This window comes from Eleutherodactylus coqui, chromosome 1 (assembly GCF_035609145.1).
Source record: "Eleutherodactylus coqui strain aEleCoq1 chromosome 1, aEleCoq1.hap1, whole genome shotgun sequence".
In the NCBI taxonomy this organism is placed as follows: Eukaryota; Metazoa; Chordata; class Amphibia; order Anura; family Eleutherodactylidae; genus Eleutherodactylus; species Eleutherodactylus coqui.
In genome coordinates this window covers 213843742-213856930 of record NC_089837.1, presented here as the reverse complement: position 1 = coordinate 213856930, position 13189 = coordinate 213843742, and the positions used below count along the sequence as shown (strand labels likewise).

At 43.2% G+C, this 13189-nt stretch overlaps 1 protein-coding gene across 2 annotated transcripts in view; it reads right to left on the bottom strand.

The window, feature by feature from the left end:
* The window catches only part of NHSL1 (NHS like 1), a 186281-nt gene extending 174625 nt beyond the window's left edge, over positions 1–11656 (bottom strand). For both annotated transcript variants that reach the window (XM_066605505.1, XM_066605507.1), the window contains exon 1: positions 10010–11656. In XM_066605505.1, the coding sequence (XP_066461602.1) occupies positions 10010–10307 (298 nt within the window). In that variant the 5' untranslated portion in view covers positions 10308–11656. The remainder of the gene's footprint in view (positions 1–10009) is intronic.
* Positions 11657–13189: the final 1533 nt, after the last annotated feature.

Sequence of the window (13189 nt, the reverse complement as noted above, 5' to 3'; positions counted from 1 at the left end):
ATTTTATTCCCCAGATCTGCCGTGGGAATGAGCCACGTAACCAGAAATGATTTCTAGAAATTGTTACTCTGTATGAAGAGCATCCTACCCCTCCGCGCATGAGAACCAAGGTTACCAGCAGTCCCACAACCATCTTTTGTAATACAAAGTTTCCATTGTGCGCCACTAATTGTAACAAACTGTAATATATGAAGAAAAATTCCTACTTCAAGTTGGATATATTTCAGGCATCTGTTATATATTTATTTCTATTCAGTACAGCCATGTTCTAATTGGAAGTGTATCGGGAAAGCTGGGTGACAACCAACGTGGCCCGAATGACAGGTCTAGACTCTGCTTAAAAAATTGTTCAAATTAGCAAAAGTGAACAATACTCTAAACAGTCTAAAAGTGAGCCAACAACCGAACGAATGAGAATCATTCGCTTTTCCTTCGTCATTCCTTTTTTATGCAGGCATTAAAAATCATCGTTGGCTCATTCACTTCGCGGTTTTAATAGCTCTCAGTCATTCTCATTCATAGAGCAAATGTCAAAGACCGAGCATTATGAAGGATTTTTCATTTGAATGAGTCAACAATGTATCTGCCTGTATAAACAAGCTGCACGAGCGAATGACTAAACTCCGATGTCATTTGCTCACTCAAATGATAAATCGGCTCGTCTAGAAGTACCCTGGCATTTTTGAATGTCTGTTGGGGTTTCCAGGTTTATTTTCTACAGCAAAAACTGCACCATCTATATCTCTGTTCTTGCTATCAAAAATACCAAAACCCCAATGCCCACCTTAAAGGGGTTGTCCAGGTTGTTTCCTGCCTAGACAATATACGCTGTCCCTCTCTGCAAGAGGAGGAGGCGGACCTGGTCGCGAGGTAGTTCACTGAGCTCCCCTCCTCGCCACTGCTTGCAATGGGAGGACACAGGAGTCTTGTTTTAGAGACCAGCAGGGGTCTCGTGGTGAGGCCCCCGCCGTTCAGCTAGTTATCCCCTATCTTGTGGATAGAGGATAACATGTTATTCTGGTAAAGCCCCTTAAAAGATGCATGGATTTTAACAGGTGTGGAATTCAAGCCCCATTAGGATAACATCATGATGCAGAAGTGTCCGTGCGGACTGATTCCGTCCCGTGTGAAAGCACCCTAATAAGACACACTTTGTTTTCATTTACTGACAGCAAACAGAGATGTCGAAAATGGTAATGAATTGAAACACGAAGTATATTAGAAAGTTGTAGAACTTCGCACTTTACAACAATTTTGCATTATCTATGTGAACATTGAGAAACCAATGTAACTGCTATTCATACATTACCAGAAATGTCTTTAGCTCTCCATATCAGACATGCTGTCTGGTAGAAACATGAAATAAAATCCACTGTATCGCAAAGCAAGTTAGGCGAGGTCTAGTTGATTTGAGTTTTCTACAGGCTACATTTCATTGTAAAGCCATAAATTATACAATCTAGCTCCTAGATGACATATATTACTATAGGACTGTGACTTTTACCATGATATATATACTGTGGAATGACAAATTTAAAATCCCTTTTCATGGAGCAGGATGTGTGCCGGAGCGCGGCTCTATAAACAAAGTCAAGGAAATGAACCAACCGGAAGCAGCTGATGAACAAAACTTGAGCCAGATCCTTTCATTTCCATGATGCATGCCCCTACAGAATGCAATAAACCTTTGCCCCCTTCCTGCTGCAGAGGGCTCATTTAAACTGCATTGAAGTAATCTAACAGGCGCCCAATTAGTCCTTTTCTTGTAAGCTTAGAATCCTATGACTTGTGGATGCAAAGAAGGTTTCGGTGTCAGAAGAGATACTGTACATACAGTGAAATTCATTTAATCCAGCAACTGGTAATCCAAAAAGGATGATAATCCAGTACTGCAATATAATATGGACTTTCACAAGAACTGAAGCTAAGTACTGAGTAAAGATAACCTAATATTAGGTAAAAAAAATTGGGCATTTTATTTACGATCATGTTATTTATTTTGAGCAAGCTTTAGGATTTGTTAAAATACTTTACACGGGGCGATTATCGCCTGAAATCTTACTGGAAACATCAAATTTAGATAATAATTAGAGATGTAGAGTAATTACTCGATCAAGCATCGCTATTTTCGAGTACTTCCGTACTCGGGTGAAAAGATTCGGGGGTCCCCGGGGGAGGCGTGGCGGACCGGGGGGTAGCAGCGTGGAACAGGGGGGAACTCTCTCTCTCCCTCTCCCCCCCACTCCCCGCTGCAACCCCCCACTCACCCACGGCGCCCCCCAAATCTTTTCACCCAAGTACGGAAGTACTCGAAAATCGCGGTGCTCGAGTGAAAAAGGGGCGTGGCCGAGTAAGTTCGCTCATCTCTAATAATAATCATCCCGTGAACATGTGGCCACCGACAGGGCACTGGGAGAAATTGATCCCCTGTTCGCGTTGCTTGGTGTTTAGTGGAAATAAAACCTAAGTGACTGTCAACTCGTGTAAGCAGGAGCCGCACAATGTTTGAGCAAGTCCTGTTTACTGTGAAAGGGGGCAGCTGCCGGAACAATTGTAGCCCACTCTGCCTCCATTCACATGAACGACTTTCAGTTCTGTAGAAAGCACCGAAGTGATAGTTGGTTAGTGGTCCATAGAACATCTGTCAGGCGCGAATGCGCCCAACAGTCGTCCCGTGTAAAGGGACCTTATCGCTCCAGTAGTTGGGTGGTAGACCATGGGATGGCTGTCGGGTGCTTATGCGTAATGCTTATGTGTAAAAATACCTTTAGGGCTTAAACACATGGGCACATACGCTAATACGCTCGCTCTAGTGCAAACTATTTAAACTCCACGCTAGTACACGCGAGTTTGAAAAAAAGAGGAGGAAAATAGGTCCTGACCTATCTTTCTTGCATGTAGTATTAACTACGTGCAAGAAAAATTGGGCAAGTCCTATCTTTTCTAGCATGTATGAATGTCACGTGGGAATCCCACTGAAATCAATAGTTTGGTTTCGTCCTGTTATGTGATCGTGATTTTCATGGCCGCATAATGGGGCTAAAAAATGCCCATCTGTTTAAGCCCTCAGTTAGTTTTTTCCCTGGGGTTTCGTTTGCTCGGCTAGAATAGCGCAGCATGCTATGCCATACTATTTAGTAAATGAAAAAACGAAGAAATGGAAAAGTGAAAGACCCATCATAAAAGCCCTTCTGCATGGCACAATGATAGAGCACGCATATTGGTTTGACTGATTATGCGCAGTATCAGCTGACGAATGAGCAAATTCTTATTCGTTGGCTGATTGGATCTTTTACGCAGTGCTGCTGACATTGTATTAACGATTGTCCTCCTACCATCCTGTGATATGTGAACAGCAATAACGAGTGACGATCGCCATGTTGTTTATCGATTGGTGCTCGTTGTAATGGGCAATCAGCCTGCAGTTTCACACGTGGAGAATATGCAATTAGCCTGCCATAACGAAATCTGTTACAAAAGAGCATAAAATGGATACATTATATCCATTCCTGTAAAAACAGAAGCTTTATGACCTCTGTGAGATAAGTCTGTTGGTGCACAAACAGGAACGTTTTTGTGATTTCACTTGAAAAACTTGGCTAGTGTTTCACTTTATTATTTTGGGACATGTCATATAGCATGTCATACATGAAGCTGATACCGCCAAGCAGCTTGTCGAGGGGGAATGAAGTGGTGATCTGACACATTCTCATGTCCCCTCTTCCAATCACGCATGGATGGACGGGGTTTTAGCTCTTCCGCACACTCCAAGGTCACAGAGCAGCTGTTAGCACCTGGAGATTTCATTCCCTCCTTAAGTACTGGAGCAAACATCTGTTGTAGGCGACTATCACTTCCAAGTACTTCTCATGTTAACAAACATGTTCCATGACAGGACACGCAGTGTTTTTGGTTCCTTGTCATATTTTTTTGCACTGCATTGAATTCGGAATGTGTAGAATTCAGTAAACTTTCCTTTGGGAAATTAAAGTGTAGCACAAGGCTGATTTCAAGCAAGGCACAAAAGCATTTCACATCTTCTCATGCAGTCATGTGAGCCTCCGGGACTACCAACATGCTACTTGTGCTGCTCCCTAGGACTCAGCTTTCTCCGGAAGACGGCATAGCATCACCATGAACCACCAAGTATATACAGATGCCAGGCAGTTGAGGTGTCCATGGACCAACAGATGCAGAATGCTTAAGTCATTATAGCTGGAACGTACAGGTGTTTATAGGCATTCCTTGTTTTCATAGTGGATTCTCACCTGAAGCCTTTCAACCCGCAAGAAGCCTGGCTGGTTCATGTGCAAGTGTTCATGTGCAATCAGTGTGAGTTAAGAAAGTGGACTGCTTCTGATTCTCCTCGGGAGATTTCCAGAAATTCATTGTGATAGGAATCTAATGTTGAGAATTTTTTCCTGTTTTCCAGTTAAAGACCAATATGTAATTCTAGATCAAACCATCTTGTGATATGTTTCTTACTTATTTTCTATTGACAGATCATAAAGTAGTTTCCACAAGATAAAGGTCCTTTCACAGTGGCGATTATTGGGCCCAAACGTTCATCTGAACGCTAGTTCACTTGACAATCCGGCTGTGTAAAAGGACCAATGATCAGCGATCGAACAACCTAACACTCCATCGGCAGCTGATTGTTCAGTTTCAGCACACGTAAAAATACTCACTGATCAACTGAGTGGGGGATCAATGATTGTAATTATGATCGTTCATCCCCTTAAGCCATGTGAAAGAAAATGAAACAATTTAAAACTAAACAAGAGCCAACAGACATGCGTGTTGATCAGCACTCATAATATTGGGCCAAGAATTCGGGTCATGTAAGAGGACCATAAGTCATCATGGTTCAACTGGCTTGTTAGACAGTTGTAAGTAAGCATTAAGGTCACAGATGTTACAACGTCAGGGCTGTAGAAAGCTGACAAAAACAACAAGGGACCAATTGTTAAGTGATTGTTCCCCAGGGACAGAGGTGACTTTGGGTGAACAAATACGGGACGGACATTTCAACTGCTTCAATAAATCAAAGAAACTAACCTCAACTAGAACACTTCATTGTAAAGCAATAAATCCTCCCAACGAGACTGTAAATTTTGACCACAATTTGTAACACATCAACAAGTCCTTCATTAGAATTATATCTAAGAAAGCTTATTGTTGCCTATACTGTAGATACAACATAGTTGTGAGCCAACATCCATCATTGTTCTGATACATACTCCATCCAGTGGAAAAATATTCGCTTGACTGTATGTATGTCAGCATTAATGTCTGTAACACACTCAAAGTCATGTAAATATATAGGACAAAATTGGATTCCCCCATTGGTATAATTGATCTTTTTTTTTAACCCTTTCCAATCCACTGTCTGACGTCTGAAGACATTATGATTTAAGGCTGTACAGCTCCGATATTGGAAGACGTCCGTCGGGGTTCTCTTACTGTATATTGCCAGCCTCTCTGCTGTCACAGCCTATCCAACGTGTCACCTCATGCAGTACTGGCTTTAGCCAGCATATAGCGCCGTTGTATAACGGCAGAAAAAGAGTAAACCCACTAGGAAAACTAGGATACAAATCAGATTGGAAAGGGTTAATAGGATACTTGAAAGGCAAACTTTGTTGAACAGTTTTCGTGCACCTATGTAATAGACAGTTGTCCCATGTAAAGGTACCTTAAGACATACCATGACTAGATGAGTGGACATTCTACTGTTATCACAAAGATAATGAACGACTCACCAGCCATCTTACAAATCAAAAGTAATTTCTTATGACAATCCAAAAACACATTGGTGGATCAGTAGCTACAATTATAGACTATAAATCCATCATAGGGAGCAGATACCAAAAACTCCACGGGAACAATTTACCATCTCTCTAGATTTACAGAATATGTTAGAGAACAAACAGTTATGAAAACATATTCCTGGTGAGTTTACAGTGGCATCTGAATCTCTGTTGGAATATTCCTGTTGGCTGATGAGCAGTAATTTAAACCCCAGCCCACATCAGTCCACACTACATTAAGTTTGCAATACGGGGCAATTTGGAAGTTAATTTGGCTGTTAGTTCTGTTACTCCCCTTTGAAGTGGTTTAGAAGAGTTTAACTTCTAAGACTGAAGTCTTTTTTAAAGAACTATAATTAATCTGTGCATGATTAATACATGTAGACCATGCTCTCCTACACAGAGTAGACCATCATCCAAGCCCAGCCAGTCACATCCTGGTAGGGGATAATACAAAACATGCAGAAAGCCCAGCTCCTATTCCACGATTCTAGTTTATTTTTCTAATACACATGCTGAGGATATTTATCTGCCATTCTTCCATTGCTACATTCTTCATGTGTTATGAGGGTAAAGGACTCCAAATCCCAATTTTTTATAGAGCTGGGATAATTTCCTGCACCTGTGAAAATACATTCCTAGAAATTCTAGACTCTCCACAAGAGGGGTCCTGTGGACAAGGTATGCTGGTTAAGCTTTCTGCCACTAGCTCCCATCTGACACTTGGAGAACCTTGCTGAATTGCGGCATCAGCTGATTTCCACACGTAACCACACCTTGTTTCATGTTGACTTTTAAATGCAGAACAATCACCAGTCGGATTAAACTTTTTACTGGTTAAACAGACCGAACGGATTGCCCCTTATGATTAAGTATAACCATTTAGTAGATGGGATGCCCAGGCCAGGTTCAGGACAGTTTCCATAGAAATACACATGTATATGCCAGTAGGAATTCCTATAAATCATATGAAAACTTCCAGTTCTCAAATTATGACATCACCAGCGAAGTACGTAATAGAACTGATTCATGAATGTTTTTTTCTGGTGCTCTTTACTAGCTTGCCCAAAATTCTTAATCACATGTATTTGTAAGGGAATATGGTGTATATTATCCTAGAACAGTCTTAATAAACAGTTGCAATAGTATGCAAATTAGCTCTGGATAATAATTGTATGCAAATTAGCTCTCCTCTAGGAAGAAGAAAACTGCCTTCCTATTGTCACCTATAGATGGCTACCCTGTAATGGCACTTTTACAGGGGCCAATAGTCAGGTAAATGACTGCACAAGCGCTGACGCCACCGCTAAGGTCATTAGCGCTTGTGCAGAGCATTTAGACTAAAAGGCATCACAACTGGATCATGGGCTTCTCGCTCAGGGCTTCACCTTGTATATGAAACACATTGAGTGGGGCCACTTACAACGACAAGCCCGCGATCCAGCAATGGTTTTTATGCTGACTGAAAGTCAGTGATAAGAACCTGTGAACGAAAAATGAGCAATTTATTTTACATTTACACTGCACGATTATGGCGTGTGGCACATCGCACTTTTTATTCACTTGGATGAAAGTGGGCTAAGACTTTCAAATAAAAGTTTTTTAAATATTAATTAGCAGTTTAGGCTTCCTTCACACTAGTATTGTAGTTTACATTTCCCTGTTGCATCATGGGAGTAGGAAAACAGAATCCACTGGCCGAATGGTTCAATATTAGGAAGGAACAGAACTGACCCCACTGGCTTCAATGGAGACCATTCTATTTCCTTCTGGCTGTCTGGAATTTTCCCATAAGAAATAGTACAACATGCTGCGCTATTTCACATAGGATTTTCACGGAATGAAGCTGATGTGAACAAAGCCTTAGAAACTGGCTGCAAATTAGACTGGTTTATGGGGGTTTCTGGGCAATTAAGTCCTTGCAGTACTGATCACCTGTCATCAGAAGTTCATCAATGGATCCGCCGCTTGGGAACCTTGCCAATCAGCTGATGTTCTGGCCTGCTGTCAATGTAGAGGGGTTGGACATCCGCATTGGGGGTCAAAGCTGGAAGGTCTATAGAAGGTATAGCTTCCATTGATTTCAATGAAAGAGAAACTTTCTATTACATTTCCCCCCAAATACTGTCACCTGTGGCATATTTAGGATGTATTCAGCAACAGTTACGCTAATTTTTAATACCACAACAACAGCATACGCACACTCTTACTACAGGCGATCTCAATAGGAGCAAAGCCTTCTATTACACTTCTGGCTCCAACCCCAATGCGAATGTCCAGCCTTGCTGCACTGACAGTGGCCCAGAGCATCAGCTGATCGTTGGGGATCCCAAGTGGCGGTCCCCCACTGATTAACTACTGATTACCTATTCTGAGGGTAGTACATCAGTACTGCAAGACGTTAAATGCTTTTAACCTGTAGTAAATGTGTATGTTGTGTATGCTATTTTATGGTGTTAAAACTTTGTATAAAATTTGGGGGAAATGGTGCAATATTTGATGAATGTAGCCTTTTTGTGGTGCCATACTTTCTGTCATTTTTCAGTTGCACAATAGTGATGCATAGACCTCTTAGTCAAGTATATGATCCACTGTAAAGTTTGAGATTACTCAGTTATGTCAAAAATGTATCTCGGAACATAATTTCAGGGAAACAACCTACCGAAACAAGATCCTGCTATTTCTGGCATGTAGTTGGCTTTCCACTACTATGCTGGCAAGTTTGATTTATTTTTCATCTTAAACAAGTTAATTTGCGTATTTCTGAAAGAATAATAAGTTTCAGATTTCCAGCGAGCCTCACCCAGTCACAGGATGCAAATGTTACAACACAGCAGCATAATGTAGCTTCACCTTTAGTTCACCTAGTTAATGCAGTAAAGAATACGCACTACACCCCATAGACACAGTGGTAATAACAACTTGATAGGTAAATTCACAGCAAATCCTCGCTGCTAAAGGGAAATAGCATGTACTACAATGGCATCACTACTATGTACTACAATGGCATCAAAATGTAAAGCTATACATTGTCCTCACACATAGCATGAGGCTACTTTCAGATGAGCGTATTTGGAAGCGGTCTGTGGCAATTGTGTTGTAAATCCGTAGTGGTCAAATCCGCCTTTTTTTAAATTGTGGAAGTACTATGGGATTTCACCTTTGTATTACAAAGGTTGAAATACGAATCAGAAATCCGCACCATGAATAGATATGCGGCGCATTGCTGCTGCTGTGGAAATGCTGCAGCAATTTCACCATGTGTGAAGGCGCCCCTGTGCCGTTCTTCCTGCTGTTTTTAGGTGTATCTTTTGCTTGTACGTTGTTTGTACGTTTTTACTGTTTTAGCTGTACTTTGTTCCAAAACATAACATTCTGCGGATGTTTTTTTATCAGGCCATTTCTTCATAGACTTGTTTATATAGGGGAAAAAAGGGTTAAAAAAACACATCTCAAAAAACCAGATAGATACAATTGGTAAAATGTTGCAAAATTCAGGACAACCTTTTGCTCCCAGATGCTATGGTATTAAAGCTATAGCTATAGCTTACATTACACTATATACACTAATATTGTATATTTGGCTAGACATAGCCTTCTAAGTACACTTATGTGGCAGGGTAGCCTGTAGATACAAGGGCTTGGTATTGAACCCAACTACAGCAGCCCTACTGTAGAACACTGCTTGGCTGTCTTGAATTGACAGGTTTGACCACAGGTCTATAACTTCATGTGCAAGTGAATGGACATTAGTGGCTTTACTATATAGTAGATGTAAAACCTATGTGTAAGTCACTTGCAATCTAGGTGAACACTTTTAATTGACAGGTTGCATGGATGTAAAGCCTATATGGGAGGGAGGATAAGCAACAATTAAAACAGTCTATAACTGGGTGTGCTTGTACTTGGGTGTGTAATCAGAGATGAATGAGGCCATACACAAATAATTACATGACTGACAGAATTGACAGGGATGGGCGGGACACGAATAATTCAAATATGAGATCTGTATTTGCAAATTTAATAACAATGCTAATTACATTAACGCTACTAACAATAACTGAGCCATAATACTGTGCAACAATGCAATATAGTCACAAAGCTGACTGATTCATCCCATACTCAGAAGCTTCCTCAAGCTTTGCACCTAAGTAACCTAAGTAGAAGAGCTGAAAAGGGCAGAAGATAAGTTTACTTACGGACTGGCACCTTCCTGTGGTCCAGTTGGAAGACAGTCTGGTGAAGGGATGCCAGGCGGCGCTGCAGGCGGGCACTACGCTCACCAAGGGTAATAGCTTGCCCCTGGATGTTGGTGAAGATGTCCTCAGCATGGCGAGAGAGGTCAGACAGCTGGTGGAGGATTCGTAGCATAGAGTGAGCATTGACTTCTTGTAGAGAGGTGAACACAACCACTGTGCCATCTTTGGGTATTTGCCCATTACTTGTACCCAGCCTACACAGCTTAGTGGGCTGCACTGTCCTCAGATGAAAGGGCATCACACCAGCTGTACAATACCTGTAACTTTAAAAATTGTTTTCAGGAATCCAGGGTGAAAACAAGTAATCTGATCCTCCCACCTCAGATCCTAAGAGCTAAAGAAAAGTTTGGTACCTAAGATCTGACACGAGATGCCTATGAGGCTTGGCTGCAGTGTAAACAAGGTTATAGGGCTATTGTTGAAAGGTGGAACATCCACAACACAACAAATTGGCACAGTGGGTCACAAGTGCCTTATTGTGACTTTCAGGAGATGACACTTCATTTGTATTCCTGGCACATATTGTTGAAGTACCCTGCTAAATAACAAGAGCTGCTGATCATTAGAGGGGCATACATCCAACCCTCACTTCCAGATCCTGGGCCACACAAAGGAAGACAGATGCTGTGCAGAATAGATGCTCGTTTTTATGAAAGACCCAGGCAACAAACTTAGATCTATATCCATGCAGCAACCTCAAGGTTCCTTTCCAATTCCAGGGATGCAGCAAAGTTCTGGGGGCCCCACTAGTCCCAGGGATGAAGTAGGCAAAGTTATAGGATCCTCTCTAGTCCCAGGGTTGCAGCCTCCACAATTCTAGTTTCCCTCTTGTTATTAGATCCAAGGATGGAGAAGATAAATCAATAGAGTCCTGGGTCCCCTCTAGTCCCAGGGATGCAGCAAAATCCTAGGTCCCTCTAGTCCAAGGGATGCAGCAGAGTTTTGGGTCTCCTCTGGTTCCAGGGATGCAGCACAGTCCTGGGCCCCCTCTAGTCTCAGGGATGCAGCAAAATCCTAGGTCCTCTCTAGTCCCAGGGATGCAGCAGAGTCATGGGTCCCCTCTAGTCCCAGGGATGCAGAAGAGTCCTGGGAGCCCCACTAGTCTCAGGGATGCAGAAGTTTCCTGGGTCCCCACTAGTCCTAGGGATGCAGAAGTTTCCCGGGTCACCACTAGTTCCAGGGATGCAGCAGAGTCCTGGGTTCCCTCTAGTCCTAGTGATACAGCAGAGTCCTGAGTCCCCTGTAGTCCTAGAGATGCAGCAGAGTCATGGGTCTCCTCTAGTCCAAGGGATGTAGCAGAGTCCCGGGTCCTCTCTAGTCCCAGGGATGCAGCAAAATCCTGGGTCTCCTCTAGTCCAAGGGATGCAGCAGAGTCCTGGGTCCCCTCTAGTCCCAGGGATGCAGCAAAGTCTATCCTGGCAGCTGCATGGTGCAAGCAGGGAGATAGAACAGTGAAGTCAGTGCATCTTCAGAAGAGCTTAAACTTTCACGATCTGCTAAGAAAAGGCAGAAGCAGCAGTGGGGGACTTGCAGACCAGCCGGTAAGGCAGAGCTTGTGTTTCAAATGAAACAGGAAAAGAACCTCTGTGGATCCCTCCTCCTCCTCCACCTCCTGTGTGTACAGTCTGCACACTACAAGGGAGGGGAGGCAGGAGGAGTTCTCCCAGACAGTCCCAGAGTAGGCACAAAGGAGGACTCAGCAGACACCTGTGGATCCCTCAAGTGTTTACATAGTAGACTGCAAGGTCCTAGCAGTCAGCGAGGAATCAACAATGTGCTTCTGCCACATTACACTAAAACCTGTTCATTATCATTACCCTCATCTAGAGAGCAAATCACATAAATAGGAGGCGCAGAACAAATGCAACAGGTTGGAAGGATTGATTTCTGAGTTGGAACCCCTCTGCAAATGAAGGTAGCTACACAGCAGCTCATAATGGGCAAACAATGCATGTAATGAGTGCTGCAAGAAGCAAAATGTACTAACAAAATGCATCAAACATTCCTCGCTACTTGTTAAATCATTTTTCAAACCAATCAGAGTGCTGAGATCTGTAATTGGTCACAGCAGCCTGTGACGTTCCGTTCATAGACCAACAATAATGAACGGAGAGGTGGTGCTGGAGATGCGGAGAGCTGAGATGGTTATTGTATAGTCCGTTTATTATTTTTCCAGCATTTTTAATGAAAAAAAGAACATGGAAAAACCTTTTGTCGGGAGATCAAGCTGAAAAATGTGTCCACGGCCCATTCGTTATTTATTCAAGTACAATAAATAGGACTAGGCTGTAATACTAGGTACAGCCACCAGGACATAGAAGCCATGGCTTAGATTAGCATTGAAAAGTAACTAGCAATCGTTTATCCCTGATTGGCTGCTGGGATGGAATTACCTGATTGGTAGAGTGGAAGGAGTTGAGCAAAGCACGGGATGCGGTAGAGTAACTGAGTCAGGGGAAGTGGAGAAGAAGAACGAGTAGTTGGAGGGAGCGGATGAGATTGGGCTGCATGGAAAAGCGGGGCAGTGGCGAGAGAAAATCGAGTCGGGAGTCAGCGAGAACTGGGTACTGGCTGTGCCTAGAGTGAGAGTGGAGTCTATTTCAACCCTGCCAGGAGGAAACTGACCCAGGGCAGACCCCACGGAAGCTGAACGGAAAGTAGCCATCACAATTGTGAGTCTAACCTGTCCCTGTGCAGCTAATTGTCAGTGTGTGTACTGGCAAGCCAGCCCTATCTCCCTCCATTTCTCTACGAATAACCTCCACCGACAGTCAGGACTTAAAGGAGATGTCTCGAGGAAGCAGTTATTTTTTTTTTTTTGCCCAGTCCCCCTAATTAAACATACATTACTAATTACCCCTGTAAATTACTTTCCTAGCTGGTTTGTACTTACCGTTCCAGCGTTTCAGCAACTTATAAAAGTTTCCTCAAGATGGCCGCCGGCTCTTTCCCCGTCGCTCGCTGCAGCCCGACGTGCGCGCTCCCGAGACGCCGCCAGCTGTGTCTCCATGGCAACCGGACGCCCCGCAGCCGCCGACCAGACGCCCCGCAGCCGCCGACCAGACGCCCCGCAGCCGCCGACCAGACGCCCCGCAGCCGCCGACCAGACGCCCACCGCCA